Raw genomic sequence first — 20,575 nt, 5'->3', positions numbered from 1 at the left:
TTCTTGGCACATAATAGGCACTCCAGTAATGTTTGGACCCCAAAGGAGACCCTAAGGAGCAAAACAGGATGACCTGATCGCCCCTCTCCTAGACTTCCCTCCCTCTGAGAAATGCCCAGAAGCTTCTCAGGGAGGCATTTGCTAGCCTGGACATCACAGGCACTCAGGGGGCAGCTCTGGCCCCTACCTCCTGTCATCAGCATAATGCATCCATATCTACAATATGGCAAATTTCATATCCTCCCACCCTCTTCCCTGCATTATTGATGGGCGATGCACTTTAAAAAAAAAAAATCAATTAGATCAGGGCGTGGAGCTGGAGTTAAAAGAGAAAAGAAGCCTTTAAAAGTCTGCACTTCTTTCTGCTGTTTTGAATAGGAACAGATAAAGCTTCCCCTCTGGTTTGAATAAGTCAAGCCCAGGGCTAGGTTGGCGGTGATTGGCCAGGACTGGGAAAATGAGGTTAAGATGCAAACACAAGCAAATATAAGGCAGTGTCTGTGCAGCCATTACTAGGCTAAGGCAGCGGAACCTGGCACCTTCTGCTTTGGGTTGGTTCTCCGGAACTGCTGCTACTTTCTCGCCAGAAAACCAGGAAGACCGGTGGGAGAGAAGGCAAGGTAAGGTCTATTTGGTGTGTGGGTGTCCATTAGCAGAGCAATCCTACTGAGCAAGGAAGAAACAAGGGAAGAGGAGATCGACATTTCTGTGCCTTTGTCTTCTTGGATGAGGCTTTTAAAGGATTAAACCAGGAGTTTGTAACGAGTTGTGCAAACTTCCTGCTGCGAAGTTAAGGCCCTTGTTAGAAACCACTGAACAGATAGAGCACTGTTTTCAAAAGCTGGGAAGTGTGGAGACTACCCCTTTCACACGTCGCCTTGGGCCAAGGCGGAGGTTAGAACCGCTTCCTCTGCTTGGGCTCGGTTCACAGGGGGATCTGTGAGAATTAAGGGCCGCTGGCTTTTAGCCTGGGCCTCCAAAACACCCCACCCCAAGGGTTTCTGCAGGGGCCTCAAAAGTGCTGAATTAAGGACTTGGAGAAGAGGGAGGAAGAGATTGAGCTTTGGGGGACTTTGATGTCACAGCTGCCATCAACTTTTCTGGGTGTCCCAGGGAGGCAGGAAGTCCCTTCCTTGATCATGTCCTCTCCTTAAGTGGGGACCTTGGCCCAGTGAGCTCCTTCCCTGTTGCTAAGTCCCTGCTGGGAAATGGGACTGCTTTTGGCCTCTCAGACTCACAGCCCTGATGAATGCCGATTCTACCAGGTGGAAGCTTGTCTATTTTCAACGAATGAATTCACTGGCCCTTGTCCCCTTCCCCTATTTGGGTCATGGCATTTGCGTTTAATGAATGAAATCTAGGGTCTGAAGAGAACTTGAACAAATATTTCCTGGCAGTTCTGAGCAGCACCAGGTAGGGTGGGGCAGCACGAGTTATCCAATGAAATCCTCAGACGCGGCTACTCCGGGTCTGTGCCCTGCTTTAGTCTTGCTCCAGCAGTACACAAAGGGAGTCTGGGTTTTTTGTTGTTTTTTTTGTTTCTTTTGCGCTTTTTGCCAAAGTCCACACACTACATAATGGCACGAGCTCTCCAAACCTGGCTTCATCCACCAAGGCTCAAGGATAGAATGGGCAGACATGCTCTTAACAAGCACAGTATGCCTCCAAGTAGCAAAACTCCATACAGCCCTTTCTGGGTGGGTTGTTTCATGTTTTGTTTTTTGTTTCTGTTTTTATTTTGTTGGGTTTTTTTTTTGTTTGTTTTGGTTTGGTTTTTTTTGCTTCTGTAAATCCATCAAGCACATCTTTTTTCCTTTGCCCCTTGAGAACATTCATCAGATATCCGTATCGGAATGCAAGCTCCTTGAGAGCAAGAACCAGACAACAGGCAGGCATTTTATTTATACAAAGCCCCTAGGTGACCATGCATGTGTGTAAGTACTTGATAACCCTGGACACGCCCTGAATACAGATGGTGGGGCACCGGACTTCTCTTCACCACTTCCTCCCTCTCCCCACCCTGCCTCGTGGGCAGCCACTGAACCACTGGCTCCTGTGGATCTGTGTGAGAGGGGGAAGGAGGGCATCAGCCCCCAGGAAGACCCGGCCACCCAGCCTTTCCCTGCTGGCTCCCTGAACTCTGTTCCCCCTCTCCCTGCCCAGGCTCTGCCATTTTACTTTCCCTCTTCTGCGAGGCCCAGAGAACATATTAGTCATCAGACAAAAGCAAGACAAGCTGTTCAAGTTTTAGGATAGTTTACTTAGAAAAGTCTGGAAAGTAAAAGCCCAATGAGAAAGAGAGTTGACCCCGCAGAGGACCTGGCAAGCAGGACCTCTGGAAAGAGCTGGAAGGAATGAGTGAGAGAAGGCAGCCCAGCTTGGAAATATTCCGACGTAAGCTTTTCTCCCCGTTAGCCACTGAAGGAAGGTGCGTTTAGGAAGGGTTACGCGACATCGAAGTGACTAAAAAGCACAGGCTTTAGGGTCAGATACGGATTTCGCTCTAGTGTGTGACCCTAGGCAAATTATTTAACCTCTCTGAACCTCAACTCGCCTGCAATGTAAGATAAAATATACTCCGTTTATAAGAATTAAGTGACATAACGTGAGCCAACACAGGGCTTGACATATTTATGATCCCTTCAGTAAATGACAGTGACTCTGACCAGAGCTCTTGACAAGGGAAGTGGCAAGGGGGGAGCAGACCTTCTGGGTGGGGACCCCCAGACCAGCCAGGCTTCCCTCGAGAACTCCGATGAGTCATTCCCCGCCCCCGCACCGTGGAGCCGCAGGGCGCACCACAAGGACGTGGCAGGATGGCTGATGAGAAGCTAGGAAATGACCTAGGAGAAAAGCTGGGTGGGTGCCTGCTCCCCGTGAGGGGCCTCGTCTCCCCTGCTCACTCTGTGCCGTGGCAGCCTTGCGAAGACCAGCACCATGTCTCTGAGCGGCGCCTTCAGGGCCGTGGGCGACGAGCCTGGGATCATCACCTGGCGGATCGAGGTGAGCTGGGCCGGAGGCACACCTTCCTCCCTGTACCGCGGGGCACGGCTCTGGCGACCCTCTGGCACTCCCGAGCCTCCCGTCTTTGGGAACAGCAAGGGGCGGCTTCGGAGCCACCTTTTCCTATCCTTGACCCCTCCTGGGTGCTCAAAGCAGGTGGCGGCAGGTGGAAGAAACGCTTTTAGCCCTGGAGAGCAGGGCCCCAAGCAAAAATAAGCTTGCCCTTTATCCCGCCATCTGCTCCGTGAGTCTGCACTTCCCGTAAATGCCCTGGGGCGATGGGTGGGGCCTGGGCCCACCGGGGAGACCTGCGACTCCTGGCTGCTTCTGTGGGAAAACCAGAACCTGTCTTCCACAGGGCACTTTGGCTCCAGCCAAGTGGTAGCGGAGGTAGGGGGCGTGGTTGCCTCTGGGGGTGGGGGGGGGCCTCTCCCGCCCAGCTCCAGCTCCAACAGTCTGCAGCTGGGAACAGCCCTGGCCCCGGGGCAGCTCCACCTGCCAGATGTAAAGACCCCCTCCCCGAGCCCCCACGTCCCTGCTCCGAGCCCAGAGAGGGGCTGCTGCAGAAAACCCAAAGCACTTAAGGCTACCTGTTCGTTTCAATTTAGGTACTAAACGTTACCAAAAGTATGGTCTATTTAGCATTTTTACATTTGACACGCACATTTTACATAGAACACACCCAAGTATGACTCAGGTTTACCTCACTTGGCGAGAGTGATGGAAATGCACGTGTGAGGCCAGGTGCATGGCTCTCCTGGGGCAAGCCATGCGTGCAGGTGGCAGCTCAGGCCCCCACCCCAGGCTGCAATACAGAACACCGGGCATGGAGCCCCTTTGCACCTGCTGGCACTCGCCTCCCACAGCCCCATGGTATCCCCACGTCCCGTTTGCAGACCTTGGCCAGCGCTGGGCGGTCAGGGCTGGAGAACAGTGCTGGAGGCACTCGAGCGGCGGCTCCGAGGTGGGATTTCACTTGTCAGCTTATATCCAGCTCTTTTGCCTGCAAAGCCTGCAAAGGCTCCTCACAGTGTAGTGAGACGAGACCATGCAGGTGGTGGGGAGGAGGACGGGGTGAAGAGGGGGACCCAGATTCAGAGCTGGGACCATGCAGGCAGTGCCGAGCAAAAGCAAGGGGGGCGGCCCCCTGGATCCTGTGGCCGGCCGCTATGCCCCGTAGGATCAGTGGTGACATCTCCCCTACCTCTCCCCTGCCACATGTGCCAAAAGATGGAGAGGAGAGGGAGGCTGGAGGGGTGGGGTAGATTGCAGACTACACACACCCCTTGTCCTTCCAGAAACTGGAGCTGGCGCTGGTGCCCCTGAGTGCCCATGGCAACTTCTATGAGGGGGACTGCTACGTCATCCTCTCGGTGAGCACCGTCTCCTTATTCCCAAGAACTTCTCCCCTGAGAGCCAGTTCCCCGGTTCCGCTGAGATCTGCTGCTGACGCTAATCAGGTCCTTGGTATCCGTCTTGGTCTTTCCTCAGTGTTTTACAGAACAGGCCTCCAGCTTGAGTCTCAAAGGCCATTCTTAGGGGATGGAGCCCTCAGTCTGAACCTCAGCGGGTAGCCCGCAAGCATCACTTCTCCCTCCCGGGGCTCAGACCCCACATTAAAGTGGTGTGGAGGAAGGCCAGGTAAATACAAGGCCGTGCCTCAAAGTGCTCGTTCTAGTTGAGGAAACAATATCCCAAAGAACGATGCCAACAGAGCCACGCAGATGGACAGACCAGCGCTGTGCCAGCTGTGTAAGGGCAGGGGGCAGCAAGGTAAGTCTGCCCCCTGCCTTGGAAAGGATCCTCACTGGTCTCCATGTAGTTTGAGAACAGTAAGCTGTCAACTTGCCCCCAAGGTGGGAGGAATGTGGGCTGCTGGAGCTTGGGCCACACAGCAGGTCTGCACAGAGGCCACTGCCGCAAGGGAGAGAGGCCCCGAGCCCCCCTAGGGCGGGACACGAGCCACCCTATGCCGTGTCCCTCCCACACCGGAGGGGCCAGCAGCAGAGCAGGGGCGGGGTGGGTGAGCCGGCCCCCGACCCGATCTCTCTGGACATCCCAGACACGAAGAGTGGGCAGCCTCCTCTCCCAGGACATCCACTTCTGGATCGGGAAGGACTCCTCCCAGGATGAGCAGAGCTGTGCGGCCATCTACACTACACAGCTGGACGACTACCTGGGGGGCAGCCCCGTGCAGCACCGAGAGGTCCAGTACCATGAGTCTGACACCTTCCACGGCTACTTCAAGCAGGGCATCGTGTGAGTAGTTACGCCAGAGCAAGGACATAAGTGGCAGCTTACCCAGCAGGAAACCACAAAGGCCAATAAATACGTGAAGGGTCTGAGAAATGCAAATCAAAACAAAGCCATCACTTCCACCTGTCGGAATAGGCCGGATCAGAGGGCCGGGTGGTGGCAAGGCCGTGGGGAAACAGGAGCCCTCGTGCCGCCCTGGCAGGGGGACCGCCATAGCGTTCTGGAGAGCAGTCTGCTCCGCGGAGGCAAATCCCACTTCTGGGGGCATGACTCAGAGGACTTCTCATATACCCGGGTCTGCAAGAGCTCGTGAGCCAGAATGTCCACAGCAGTGCCATTAGTGGTGGCAGGAAGCTGTAGGCCAGGTAGAGTGCCCACCCCTGGGAGACTGGACAGGAGAAATACTCCAGGATGCCAAGGAGCACTGTGTGGCAGCTGGAGACAATGGGTCAGACACACGCCTAACGTGTGGGCGGGTCTTACATCCATGGTGCTCCTGAACAAAGACACAGACTTGAACTACGTGACAATGCCAGTTTCTGTTTTTAAAAAATATATGCCCACCAAACAACAGGACACACTTATCAGGATGAAAAGAAAAAGATAGTTGTTCCACTGTTGGAAGGGATGCCTGTGGGAGGGAGAGGAATGGGCGAGCATATGCAGATAAAAGGGAATACATAAATACTGAAAACGAGCGAGGGGGTCTTGTAAAGGACAGTACTGATAATGTCCCATAAATGGAGGAGTTTAATTAACTCCAAACTTTGCACTTGAGATCAAAAACAACAAGAGGAATTCAAACGAGCTGGAGAAATCTGAGGCTGGTCCAAGGCTCGCCTCTTGCAGGCTGGCAGTCCCCACTGACTGGGGACCTGCTGGGCACAGAGCACCACAAGGTGTCACCAGGGAGCCCAAAGACAAACCTTCGGCTCCGGGGTGGCTTTCTGCATGCCCTTCAGGTGGAGGACCCTGGGATGGAGGCCGGGTTGGGACAAACACCAGGGATAGGAGGGCTGATTCCTGGAGAGAGGATTTGTCTTAAGGCCCGAGTGTCATTGATGCTTCTGCTGCTTCCCGACTTGTGCCCCTTTCTTTGTCACACACTGATCTTCAGACAGTTGCTAGAACAAAGCAAGTTCATGCCACAGGGTCTTCCGCACTGACGATGAACCCTCTGGAACTCTAGCCCTCTGTCTGGCAGGTTCCTATCCCTCTTAATACATTAGCTTGATTGACATTCCTTTAGAGAAGACTGCTCTGACCACTCTGTCAAAAAGTCTGTCACTCAGTCTACTTCTGTGGCAGCCATGACCATCACTCATGTTTACCTGCTTATGTCCTGTCGTCGCCCCTACAGGCAGAGGCCGCAGCTGTGTAGTTTACAACAGTCCCCCCCAGTACCCAGCACGTGGCAGGTGCTCGGTAAATAACTGGCTGTTATTTGGATATTCCCACAGCTACAAGAAGGGGGGTGTGGCCTCCGGGATGAAGCATGTGGAGACCAACACCTATGATGTGAAGCGGCTGCTACACGTGAAGGGGAAAAGAAACATCAGGGCCACCGAGGTAAGTCCTCCCCACCGTCTGTCTGCTCCACCTGGCGCCTAAGAATTCCTCCTGAACGATGTCTGCTTCCCATCTGCAGGTGGAAATGAGCTGGGACAGTTTTAACCAAGGTGATGTCTTCTTGCTGGACCTTGGGAAGGTCATCATCCAATGGAATGGCCCAGAGAGCAACAGCGGAGAGCGCCTGAAGGTGTGGTTCATGGGGCTTGCAATCTCTCAGTTGCCTTTTCCTTTTTCTTTCTTCCACTGGCTCTTCCCTTGAGATGCAAGACAGACCTCTGCCTTTGAGTAGAATCTGTTTCAGAGACAGGCCAAGTGCGTGAGTCTGTGACTCACTCCAGGGTCCTAAGCATCAGAATAACCCCTATGTCTGGGACCCGGGTTGCTCCTCCCAAAGCCAGCAGGTGCAGAAGGGGCCCCGGTGGGGCTAACTGCTTCCTTGGGCTTCTTTGATAGGCTATGCTTCTGGCAAAGGATATTCGGGACAGAGAGCGAGGGGGCCGTGCTGAAATAGGTGTGATCGAGGGAGACAAGGAGGCAGCGAGTCCGGAGCTGATGAAGGTCCTTCAGGACACCCTCGGCCAACGCTCCATTATCAAGCCTGCAGTCCCCAATGAGATCATAGATCAGCAGCAGAAATCAAACGTCATGTTGTATCAGTGAGTAACTAAACCTACATGCTGGCTGGAAGCCGGGGTAGGGGGATGATGTCTCCTGGAAAACCAAGCACCCGTGCTTGGCTCCTCATTTTGGGTACAGGCGTCTGGCTTTCTTTTAACCCTTTTCATATGCAGCTTCTAGACGGAGCTCAGTGTTCCCCACCCAAGGAGGCAGCTACTGTCTATTCTTGTCAGCAACCCTTCCTCGTCTCTTGAGGAAGGTCTTCCTTTACTTGAGTCTATACATGCCCCGGAAGGTGGAGGAGATAATGTCTGGGAGAGAGATGCACAGCAGTCTTCTAGAGAACAGAGTCCATTACATTCTTGTCTGCATTTAAGCCACCCCTGTCATAAGAAGTCAAAATTTATCCAGAAACTCCACACTAAAAGCCAGCAAAAATACCAAATTGACTACAAGATGCTTTGTAGAAGAGAAAGCACAGGCTAATTTCTCCCCTTTTCCAGTGTCTCAGACTCAGCTGGGCAGCTGGCGGTCACAGAGGTAGCAACAAGACCACTGGTCCAGGACTTACTGAACCATGATGTAAGTAGAGCTTGGGTGGGCTTGGCATCTGGGGCCAGCCCTGGCTTTAGAGATCTTCCTTATGTTCCTCAGTGGCAGTAACCACTTTTATCCCCGACTGCTTCAGGACTGCTACATCTTAGACCAAAGTGGAACCAAGATCTACGTGTGGAAAGGAAGAGGGGCCACAAAGATTGAGAAACAGACAGCCATGTCTAAAGCCCTGGTAGGAGCCACAGGCATATGGTATTGTCCCCAAAATTCTGGTAGTAACACTTCAGACATGTAGCCATATTCGGAACCGGGGCATAGAACATCACAGTCACGTATGTGAACTTCAGTCTGATAGACAAATTGGGATTCAAATCCAGGTTTGCTATATATCTCCGGTATATTCGGAGGATTCTGAGGGTTCTGAGGATTAAATAACATTTGCAAAGCACTTAGAACAGTACCTGGCCCCTACCCCTGCTCAGAAAATACGGCTGCTGTTATCGAAGGGGATGTCCCATCACGCTTGACAGCCCTGTCCTCAAGAAGCTTATGATGCCGTGCAGGCCCATGCAGATGAGCCCAGCAGGATGCACTTACAAAGCAGTAAACGAGCAAACGAATTTGACACGAAATCAGTGGAGTACGTGAGTGCTGCAAGCACATAGTATAGACGATCTTGAAAAAAAAAAAAAAATTAGTCATAATCATGACAGGCCAATCAAGAGATACTGGGACTGTTCCCTCTGTCCTTCCCTTGAGGCAGGTAACTTGGCCACTACACATAAGTGAGTTAGGATTTGATTCTGACTCCCAGCAGGGAGCAATCCTATCAACTGGCTTCAAAGGGGTGAGTCAGCAGCCGAGCAAAGAACCCAGTGTATTCCCTGATTGGCCTGCCTTCCGGGGTTGGGGGTGTCTGCAGAGCTTCATCCAGATGAAGGGCTACCCCAGCAGCACCAACGTGGAGACCGTCAATGATGGTGCCGAGTCGGCCATGTTTAAGCAGTTGTTCCAGAAGTGGTCAGTGAAGGACCAGACCACCGGCCTGGGGAAAACATTTGGCATTGGCAAAATCGGTGAGGCTGCTCCTCAGATCGCCTTCTCACGGCTGGGACTCTCTAGAAAGGCAGCCACGGGTGCCGTTCACTCACTCGGCTTCTCCCAACCCCTTCTCTGCAGCTAAAGTTTTCCAGGAGAAATTTGATGTGACCCTGCTGCACGCCAAGCCAGAGGTGGCTGCCCAGGAAAGGATGGTCGATGATGGCAATGGAAAAGTTGAGGTGAGTCAGCGATTCACACCTCGGGGGGGTGGGGGGGCAGGAGGCACCGGCCCTCCCAGCTGTTCTGCTGGAGAGGTGGGAGCAGGTGATTCCGTGTCTGCCTTGGCACCCCTCTGGCACCTCAGGAGCAGTCTCTAAGAGGTATCTGAGTCTGCAAAGCTTTCCCACAGTTCCTCAGGGACGTGAAAGGCTGACAGCCCAGTGTGCTGTCAATAACTCACCTGGCAGATAGATTCAAATCATCCCCGAGCCGTGATGGGATGCACCTGAGCGGTAATGATCCGGTTCTCCTCGGGATTCGGATCCTGCAAGTGTGAAAAGCCCTCACGGCGAGGAAAGAAGAACCAGGGAGGGAAGGTGTACTTTTCAGTGGACGTTAGTGTCTTTCCTGCCGCGTTCTCTGCTGAGCACGGCCCAATCCCTTCCGCAGCTGTCCCTTCGAACAGGAGCCCCATCCCTGGGAAATTTCCCATCCCTGGGAAATTGTGTCTCCTTCTGCGCCCAGGTCTGGAGAATTGAAAACCTGGAGCTGGTCCCTGTGGAGCATCGGTGGTATGGCTTCTTTTATGGGGGAGACTGCTATCTGGTCCTCTACACGTACGAGGTGAATGGGAAGCCACATTACGTCTTGTACACCTGGCAGGTAGGCCTGAAGCAGGCTCTTAGCTCTGGCTGCTGATGCTTCCTCTGGCCCCTGAGTGGGGGCAAGGGGTGGTGGGGACCCATTTCTCCCCCTCTAACCACCGCAGGGCCGCCACGCCTCAAAGGATGAGCTGGCAGCCTCGGCATACCAGGCCGTGGAGGTGGATCAGGAGTTTGCTGGGGCCCCTGTGCAGGTTCGAGTTACCATGGGGAAGGAGCCACGCCACTTCATGGCCATCTTCAAAGGGAAGCTCGTTATCTTTGAGGTGAGACCCCCTCAGATAAGATTACACCATGAGCAGGAATGCCCAGAACTCGCAGGTCAGCAAGAGGCTACCGAATCGGAGAGGAGGGAGGGAGACCAGGGCTTGGGGCAGACACAGACAAGAAGCGGGTTAATCTCGGGGCACCTGGGTGGCTCAGCACAGTTCATGAGTTTGAGCCCCACGCCGGGCTCAGCACTGGCAATGAGTGCATGGAGCCTACCTGGGATTCCCTCTCTCCCTCTCTCTCTGCCCCTCCCCCGCTCGTGTTCTCTCTCTCTCCCCCTCTCCTCTCTCTCTCTCTCTCTTTCTCTCTCAAAAATAAACATTTTTTACAAAGAAGAAGAAGGGGAAGAGGTTTAATCTCTCCAAGCCATTCAGGTGAATGCCAACTGCCTAGGACTTTAAGTCCAAACCACTGCCCAATTAATGTTCAAGGTCCTTCATGATCTGACCCATATTACCTCTGCAGGTGTATTACCCTCAGCTCCCTAACCTACACACTTCACTCTAGTGAGGTGAGTCTCCTCATGAGACCTCACGTGTGCCACGCGTCCAGCCCCGCCATGTCCAACCCTCCCTCCCCCACTGGATGTGCCCTTTCGAACTCAAGTCCCACTTCCTCCATGAAGCTCTGGCCGAAGCAACACCAGGAATGTGTAATGTCATTTGCTTGATATCACACAAGCCTGTGGTCAAGTCCTAGCCTTGTCATTTATTAACCAGATTGCTAAGCCTCAGTTTTCCCATCTGTACTGCAGGATAATCATACCTACTTCACATGGTTATTCTGAGGTTCCGTGAAATAATGTAGGTGAGGTGCTAACCACAGAGCCTAACAGACAATAAAAGTCTCAGAGTGGGAGCTAATATTATTGGCTCAGTGATGCCAGTTCACCTGACCTCTTCCAGTGTGCATGGCAGCTCCCAGTGGGCAAAAGCAGTGTTGAATTCATCCACAGTCTCTACAACGGCGACCCCAGAGCTCCGCTCACGTGGGGCTCCAGAGAACCAGATTCTGCTCTTCTCCTCTCTAGGGTGGGACTTCCAGAAAGGGAAACGCTGAGCCCGACCCTCCAGTGAGGCTCTTCCGGATTCAAGGAAATAACAAATCCAACACCAAAGCGGTGGAGGTTCCAGCCTTGGCCTCCTCCCTAAACTCCAATGATGTCTTTCTGCTGCGGGCCCAAGCAGAACACTACCTGTGGTATGGCAAGGTAAGACGTCTGGCCCCGGTGGACACACCGGCCCCTGGGAGCCCTGCCCTGGGCCCTCCCTCCCGTCAGCGAGGCCAGAGGAACTAAACAGTAGGCCGGAGCAGTCCTCAAGAAGATGAGCCTTTCCCTAAAGGATCTTCAAAGGGACTGCGAGTGTTTCTTGCAATTAGAAACTCACTGACCACATTGCTCACACCCAGGAGACATTCCATAAGCTTCTACACAGACGGAGGCTGGATAAGCCAATCTTTCCACACCGGTCTGGTGGAATGTAACAGGACAGGCATGAACATTGAGCAAAAGCGCTAGAACTGCGATTCTGTCCATTCAGATCGCATCTACGTTAAAAAGCACTAACACTTACAAAAGAGAACGGAGCTGGGAAAGATGCTCAATGCCACACTCACCGGGGAAGTGCAAGTGAAAACCACAGAGATGCTACTGTACAGCTAGGAGAGTGGCTTAAAAAAAAAGAAAAAAAAAAAGTAGACAATATCAAGTGCAGATGAGGGCACAGAGCAACAGGAACTCGTGGGCATTGCTGCTGGCAGTGCAAATACGGCCTTTGGGAAACAATTTGACGGTTAATCTTATAAAACACACACATATGATCCGGCAGCCCCACGCCCGGTTTTACCCATGTGAGATAATAAAACTACCTTCACACAAATAGGCATAGCACCTTTATTCACTGGCACCCAAAATTGGAAGCAACTCAACTAGAAAATGAAAACAGTGGTATATTCATACTACTATTCATAGTAGAATACTTCTCGGCAACGCAAAGAAAAAAGCTGTCGATACTCACGACAAAGCTGAATCTCAAATGCGCTGTGCTAAGGAAGCCAGCCTCAAAGGCTACACAGTGCGTGATTCCATGTATAACATTCTGGAAAAGGCAACAGTGTAGTGATGGAGAACAGACGGTTGCCGGAGGTTAGGGACGTGGGGAGCATCCGACCACAGAGGGGTAGTCCGAGGGAATTTTTGGCGGGGCTGAGGCAAATGTTCTAGACCTTCCGTTTTGATGGTGGTAACGTGATTCTGTGTGTTTGTCAAGGCTCATAGAAGTGTACACCAAAAAGAGTGAATTTTCTTGAATAAGTAACTTTTCAAATTTAAGTTTTTTTCTCTTAAAAAAGAATCCGAAGTCGGTGCTAAAATTCCAAGTGAAGCCAAAACCAAGGGGGCTCTTGCCGACTTCTGTGTGGGTTTCAGAGTCCAGTCCTGCTCTCTGCCACCACGCTGCTTTCCTCTCCCCCGCCCCTCCTCTCCCAGCACTAGAACAAACCCCTCTCCCCCTCCTGAGGTGCTGTGGCTTTGGTAGCTGATCCCAGGACACTCTCAGTGTGGCTTCGCCCCCTACATCAACGCATCTATGTATGACTAACCCCTGTGCTCTCCTCACCCCACTCAGGGGTCTAGTGGGGATGAGCGGGCAATGGCCAAGGAGCTGGCCAGCCTTCTCTGCGAGGGCACTGAGGACACTGTGGCCGAGGGCCAGGAGCCGGCTGAGTTCTGGGACCTGCTGGGAGGCAAGACTGCCTACGCCAATGACAAAAGGTAGGGGAACACAGCGCCCCCTCGTCTGGGCTCCCCCTGCCGCCCAGGCTTGGGAACTGCACAAACTCTAGGATGCCTTTCCGTTTTAAAAACCTGATTTCCACGTCGCTCAGTTCCTTCTGAACGGACTGTATTGCAGACTACAGCAGGAAATCCTAGACGCGCAGCCCCGTCTCTTTGAATGTTCCAATAAGACAGGGCGGTTCGTTGTCACTGAGATCACAGACTTCACCCAGGATGACCTGAACCCAGGTGATGTGATGCTCCTGGATACCTGGGACCAGGTAAGACGCAGCCAGAGAACGAGTGGCAGAGATCCCCACAGTTGAGGCTATTTTTTGTGTAGTGCCTCCCCTGTCAAGGATAAACCCAGGGTAGCTCTGGCCCACCCTCGAGTCAACCAAACATTCGTCAAGGGTAACCAAAGGAAGAGCCCACTCTTTGCCAGGGATGGAGAAATCAGAAGGTTGTTTAGAACTGCCACCTTGGGGATTTTCCCACTTTGCCCTGGGAAAATCAGGCCATCTTATCGTCATGCGCTCCTTTCTCTTCCGCCAACAGGCTCCACACTCGGAGATATGGGCCTTTTAGGGAATATAGGGGTGTAAAGGGGATATCTTCGGGGCAACCCCTCCCTGACATTCAGCTCAGCACACATACTCAGCCCCTCCTTCATGCCAGCCCCTGGGGTGGGTGTAGTGTCACCAAGGTGAAGGGCCCCTGCTCTCAGAGTTTACAGACTGATGGAGGAGCTGGACATAGAAACATCCTTTTGCTATGATGGGGGTGTGAGGTGCCGCGGGAGCACAAATTAGGGGCACGCAACACCGTTTAGGGGCTCAGAGAAGACTCCCTAGAAGAGATGGCTCCCAGGCTGAATCTCCAAGGACAAGTAGGCTCGGTAGAGAGGTAGAGGGAGCATCCTGGGCAAAGGAAACAGCACAAGTAAAAGCAAGGCACGGAAGAGTCTAATACACAGGGAACTACCATCGATATCCCATCAAGCCATAAAGTTAAGGAGTTAGAGATGAAGCTAAGAAGTAGATTACCTGCCGTACCCACCAGGCCCAGTTTGAATTTCATCCTGGAAAGCTAATGAAATTTAGGCAGGTGAGTGACATGGTCACTGTGCTTTCAACAGATCATTCTGGAAAGTAGGAGAGGAGGGATGGCGGCGGGGGGGACGGGACAACAGAACACTGCACACTGGGAAGCCAGCCAGGAGAGTATTGTAACAGTCAAGTAAGAGCCACCATAAGCTGCACAGGGGCAGTGGGATGGTGACAGATTTGCCAAATGCCGGATACAGGGGCATCTGGGATGACTCCCGGGGCACTGCCCGAGGTGACCCGATGGATGCCATTCACCAAGAATGGAGACACAGACCCAAGTCTAGAAGAGAAGAGCTGCCTTTGGGGGTGTTGTAGCTGAGGTGCTCGGAGACCACGATGAGGGGGGTCCTGCAAGAAGTTGGGTTCAGGAACTGAAGCTTAACGAGATCTAGGAGATACATGTACAATTAGAATTCTGGGAAAACTTTTCTCTCTGCTGAACAAATCAAGCTGGGAAAGTTCTCTGAGGCTGTGACTTGCTGAGGGGGCAAGATAGGGCAGGGTATATGGTCTGGTACCTTGTCCTTGATATAAGCACATGAATGTTCCACCTCTCCAACAGGTATTCTTGTGGATCGGGGCTGAGGCCAATGCCACAGAGAGGGAGAGAGCCCTCACGACGGCCGCGGAGTACCTGCACACTCACCCCAGTGGCCGAGATGCTGACACACCGATCCTGATCATTAAACAGGGGTTTGAGCCTCCCACCTTCACAGGATGGTTCTTGGCCTGGGACTCGCATATGTGGAGTGTAAGAACAGAGAGCATGGGCGAGATATCCCTACCGCCTGGGAGCTGAGCGCTGGTAGCTCAGGGGGAAAGTGGGGTCCCGACTTAAGGGCTGAGTAAATCCAGGACCACATTCCCCCCGCCCCCTCCCCACTCCCTGCTTTTTACTTTCCTTCTCTTTTCCACCCACCAGTTAGGGAAACTCACAGCTTGTCTCAGGAATAAGCAGTGCGTGGAGGCAATAGTTTATAATGTTTATCCACACACATCACCTTTTTGAGGTTCACAGCCACCCTGACAGCTGGGGCATTTGTAACCTGTTTCCCATGTTATGAATGAGGAGGCTTAGAGGAGAGGGGTTTTGTCTAAAGTCACTATTAACCAATAGGAAGAAGCCAGGATTTCTGACTCCTAGCCGACCTGTCTTCAGTCTCATACAGAGGATTAGGAAACACCAGCAAAGAGCGCAGATCATGTTTAAGTACCTTCCAGCCTGGCCTTGACCAGAAGGGGGAATTTTCATCTGTGCTCCCCCCGCCCCCCACAATGTCTTCTGATTCCCTGATTCTCTCACCTGTTTGCTCTCCTTGAGGGTACAGCCTAGGCCTGAGGTGTCACTCCCCGCAGAAACAGCACCGCGTCCTGTTTTGTATCTGTTTCAGGCAGGGAAATCGTATGAACAGCTAAAAGAAGAGCTGGGAGACACTGCTGCTATCACAAGAATCACCGCAGTGAGTTGGGTTTACTCTTGGAGAAGCAAGCAGAGCCCGAGAGAAACCGCAAATGCTACAGACGTCGTGTGGGCAAAACCCTATCTCGTCCTTCTTAGTATCGCTCTAGTGGTCCATTTTGATTTAAGATTGTTGGGGTGTTTTTTAAGTTTATTTATTTTGAGAGAGAGCACGAGGATGCAAGTGGGAGAGGGGCAGGAAGAGGGAGACAGAGAGAATCCCAGTTTCTGCACTGTAAGCGCAGAACCCAAAGTAGAACTCGAACCCACAAACCCAAGAGATCACAACCTGAGGGGAAATCAAGAGACGCTTAACTGACTGAACCACCCAGGTGCCCCCAGATTTAGGATTGTTTTAATCAACAGAAAAGCAGGTCTCAAAGCCAAGTCCCTCATTTTACTGCCTTCCAGAATTTAGAAGAGACTTGCTGCTTTAAAAAAAACAAACATATTTTTATTCATTTATTTTTTTTAATACTTGTTTATTTTTGAGAGAGAGCGACACACACAGAATGCGAGCAGGGGAGGGGCAGAGAGAGAGAGAGAGAGAGAGAGAAAGAGGGAGACACAGAATCCAAAGCAGGCTTGAACTCACAAACTGTGAGATCATGACCTGAGCCGAAGCCGGACGCTCAACCGACTGAGCCACCCAGGCGCCCCTTTAATGCTTAGTTATTTTGAGAGAGAGACAGAAAGAGCACAAGGCGGGGAGGGGCAGAAAGCGAGGGAGACACAGAGTCGGAAGCAGGATCCAGGCTCTGACCTGTCAGCACAGAGCCCGACAAGGGGTTCAAACTCACAAGTTGTGAGATCACGACCTGATCCAAAGTCAGGACGCTTAACTGACTGAGCCACCCAGGCGCCTCCCCCCCACCCCACCAAAAAAAAAAAAAAAAAAAGCCGAACATATTTTTAAATATAAATACAAGGAATTACGACCTATGAACTACCTGGTATTATGAACCAAATTTTTTGTCCTCCAAAATACATAGGTTGAACTTCTAACCCCTAACATGATGGTACTGGGAGGTGGGGCCTTTAGGAGGTAATTAGGTCATGAGGGCGGGGCCTTCATGAATACGATTAGTGCCCTTAAAGGAAGAGCTATGAGGGCTTGCTCTCTGCTCTCTGCCATGTGAGGATACAATGGGAAGATGCCACCTGCAAGCCAGGAATCAGCCTCTCGCCTGACCTAGGATGCAGGCATCGTGGTCTTGGACTTCCTAGCCTCCACAAAGGTGAGAAATAAATGTTTGCTGTTTAAGCTAAACAACAAACAAATGAAAACGACAAAAACAAAAACTAATTTTATTATTCAAGTCTGTTATTCAGGACAGATTACACTGGTGGTATTTTTCATAAACAATAAGCTTTTAACCTACGTGATATGCTTACCGATTTCTGACGGTCAGGTCCACAGAAACTCAGGCCATTACCCCCGTTTCAATGGCTACAGGAAGTGGAGCCTCTGGCCAGGAATCCAACATTTCTTTAACATCAGGATGAGTACATGGTACCAGGTGTCCAAACCATCTGCAATTCTATCCTTTGTGCTCTACAAACTCAAGATTCCAAAACTGATGGTGATGTAGTATCTTTAAAATATATGTAGGAATAGTATGACTTCAGGGCTCCTGGGTGGCTCAGTCAGTTAAGCGTCCTGACGTTGGTTCAGGTCATGATCTCACGACTCATGAGTTCGAGCCCCCTCATCGGGCTCTGTGCTGGCAGCTCAGAGACTGAAGCCTGCTTCGGATTCTGTCTCCCTCTCTCTGCCCCTCTCCCACTCGCATCCTGTGTATGTGTCTCTCTCTCTCAAAAATAAATAAACTTTTAAAAAAAAAAAAAAAAGAATAGTATGACTTCAATTGAGAGTCATTTAAAGGCTGGAAATGTAGAGCTTAAATACAAGTGCCAAAAGAAGGTACGTGATCACAGTATTTAAATGAGATGTAGGCACAGCGTTTATGCCAAAATGGCTATACAGGATTTACCCTAGACTTAATCAGTTTTCCCCAGGACCCCAAAATCTGAATATTTCAGCTTCCCAGATGATTCTGACATGCAGTCAGCTTTAGGGACCATTGTTCTAAAAGGTGATCACAAAGGGTACAGTGGTATAAGCCGAAATATTAAATGTTATACATACAGAACTTCAATTGCACAGAACCTGAACAGTCTTTTATCCCGTCTACGTTCTTACCTTGCCCAGGACATGAGGAACGCAACCCTCTCCCTGAATTCTGAGCCAAAATATTACCCTATAGAAGTTCTGTTGAAAAATCAAAATCAGGAGCTGCCCGAGGATGTGAACCCTGCCAAAAAGGAGGTAAGTAGCTAAAGGAGCTGCGTCTAATGTGAGTGGAGCTCTCCATGAGGAAAGCACCTGTCTCAATCTACGGCCTAGGAGGACAGCTCTGGCACATTGTAGGCCCCTCAACAGACATCTGAGCTACCCAGTAGCTCAAGACAAAACCCCAGGGCTCCTTTTTTTTTTTTTTTAATCACCTCTCACAGCAACCCATCAGCCACCCTCTGCCCCCTCCCCTCCATCTCTCTGCTGTCCAGCCATCATGGATGACTGCAATAGTTCCCCAACTGATTTCCACCCTTGTCCCTACGATCAGTTCCCCACATAACAGCCAATAGGCTTTTAACACAGGTAACACTGTTCTGCTCGAAACACCTCACGTGGCTTCCCACTGCAATTAGAACAGAATCCAAAATCCCTTCTGTGGCCTCCAAGGCTCTACACAGCCTGGCCCCTGCCCACCTCTCTGATTTCACCTCATCGACCACTGCCTTCTTCACTTCCCACCCACTCTAGCCTGTGGCTCCCTTTCTGTCTCAAACCTGCTCATCCCAGCCTTCGAGCCTTTACACTTGCTACTGCTCCCACCCAAAAATACTTTCTTCTCTCAGATCCTCACAGAGCCAGCTCCTCCACACTGTTTAGGCCTCAGCTTCAATGCCCACCCAGAAAGGCCTTCCCTGACCGCCCCGTCAAATACTGCTTAAGAGCAAGCTCCTTGTCTGTCTCATTCGCCACCACATTCTCCACTTTTCAGCGCCTGTAACAGTTCCTGCCACAAGTAGGCCCTCTTTAAGTTTTGGCTGAATGAATGAACACGTTGAATTAATTAACTCATTTTCCCCTTGAAGGAGTTGATTTGGGAAGGGCCTCTGGGTTTCCCCCAATGTCTTATCCAACCAACTCTTAAGTATCTGAACTACAACTTTCTTGAAAACAGAGGCCGTACCTTCATTCAGACAGAAAATATTCAGAAAGCATCAATAAATAAACGTTAGGAGAATTTTATGCGCTCAACAAGATCCACTTGATCATGCATTTGGAAATGTCTGGTTAGGGATGCCTGTGTGGCTCAGTCGGTTGAGCGTCCGACTCGATTTTGGCTCAGGTCATGATCTTGTGGTTCGTGGGATTGAGACCTACGTCGGGCTCTGTGCTGACAGTGAGGAGCCTGCTTGGGATTCTCTCCCCGCCCCCCCCCCCCCCCCCCCCCCCGCCCTCTCTCTGCTCCTCCCCTGCTCACACACACGTGCACACGCTCTCAAAAATAAACATTAAAAAAAAAAATGAAAACGTCTGGATAAAAATGGTAGATAGGGCATGAAGCACGGAAAACCATCACTCAATTCAGTTCTCCATTCAGCCAAAACCTAATGTCTAGAATTCATCATATATAACCCATTCTTGTTCTTCTGGAAAAAAACTGGTGCCAGGTGGGACCATGAGAGCAGCAAATCCAGTCAGCTTCTCCTCGGGCCAAAATGAGACCCCACAACCTAAGAACTCTTCAATGAGTAATTTAAGTCTATTACAGACTTTCTGAAAACTTCACTCTCTTTCCCCCTTCAAAGACACTCTCTGGCTCTACCCTCCCCACTTCTGCTGGCATTGATAGGTGCCATGTTTTCCTTCTAACTGGAGACTCTGTTTTCTCTCTTAGAATTACCTCTCTGAACAGGACTTTATTTCTGTGTTTGGCATCACAAGAGGGCAATTTGCTGCTCTGCCTGGCTGGAAGCAGCTCCAAATGAAGAAAGAAAAGGGGCTTTTCTAAGGCAAGAAGCTATATGCCTACTGCAAGACCACAGAAGAGAGCAGAGCGTGCCAATATCAGGAAAAGAATTTACCTGCCAATTTTTGCCTAATAGCCAGCTCCTTAAGTCAGATGCAAATCACAGCATGTTCTCCATTCTTCTCATCCCTGCATTCCTTGTTATATACCTAAAATGTTAAATACTCAGTTTTTGATTTTTGTGGCCTTCCGGCATCCCAGCAGAAAGCACTAAACCTGCATCATGAATCCACTGAAGTCAAAGTAAGAGAAAAAAAAAAAACAAAGTTTAAAGCGTTTAATAACGGGGCAAGGACACACATTGGTCTTAAATGTTAAGATCAGGGGGCACCTGGGTGGCTCAGACGGTTAAGCGTCAGATTCTTGATTTCAGCTCAGGTCATGATCTCATAGTTCGTGAGCTGGAGCCCAAAGTCAGGCTCTGTGCTGACAGCACAGTGGAGCCTGCTTAGAATTCTCTCTCTCCCTGTCTGCCCCTCCCTCCCTCGCTTGTGCGTGCTCTAATAAGTAAACTTTAAAATAAATAAATTTTAAGATCCGTATTTCCGAAATCAGTTTAACCCACCAATCACCGAAGTTATTTGCATATATACCCCAAGTCAAAATCCAAATGCCCAGATCTGTATGTGCCAGAGATTTTTAACTTTTCAAGTAAAGATATCTGTATGAGAAAATAGTTCTTTTCAGTATTTGGGGTTTGCCTCTTACGGTGATTATTTTGTTATGTTGGGAGAAATGTCTCAGCCCTTGGGTATAAAGAGGCACTGCTGAGTGAGTTCTCGGGATAACTGGACCACTGTACATCCTGTTTCTGGCATAAGAATGCCAAAATCTGCCTTCCAGCTGTCCAGGAAACCTCCGTCCCCACCCATCTACACTCCCATTATCCAAAAGACAAATAGAGCCATGTGGTACTGATTTTAGTAATGAGG

General features: G+C 50.9%; 1 protein-coding gene across 2 annotated transcripts; it reads left to right on the top strand.

Annotated features, from left to right (window-relative positions):
- Positions 1–342: 342 nt before the first annotated feature.
- AVIL (advillin) lies at positions 343–19,735 on the top strand. 2 transcript variants are annotated; one of them, XM_007075000.3, is made up of 20 exons: positions 343–620; positions 2,919–3,003; positions 4,302–4,376; positions 5,066–5,262; positions 6,720–6,828; positions 6,908–7,018; positions 7,285–7,487; positions 7,953–8,031; positions 8,138–8,236; positions 8,927–9,080; positions 9,184–9,284; positions 9,790–9,927; positions 10,034–10,192; positions 11,227–11,406; positions 12,824–12,969; positions 13,109–13,253; positions 14,644–14,832; positions 15,473–15,541; positions 17,753–17,869; positions 19,512–19,735. In XM_007075000.3, the coding sequence occupies exons 2-20, from the start codon at positions 2,938–2,940 to the stop codon at positions 19,623–19,625; spliced, it is 2,451 nt and encodes an 816-aa protein (XP_007075062.2). In that variant the 5' UTR covers positions 343–620; positions 2,919–2,937; the 3' UTR covers positions 19,626–19,735. The 2 variants fall into 2 exon arrangements, with proteins under 2 accessions (XP_007075062.2, XP_007075061.2); XM_007074999.3 differs by lacking the exon at positions 343–620 and having other exon boundaries at positions 1,820–3,003.
- The last annotated feature ends 840 nt before the right edge of the window (positions 19,736–20,575 follow it).

This window comes from Panthera tigris, chromosome B4 (genome assembly GCF_018350195.1).
Source record: "Panthera tigris isolate Pti1 chromosome B4, P.tigris_Pti1_mat1.1, whole genome shotgun sequence".
NCBI lineage: Eukaryota > Metazoa > Chordata > Mammalia > Carnivora > Felidae > Panthera > Panthera tigris.
This window is presented reverse-complemented; position numbering and strand designations above follow the sequence as displayed.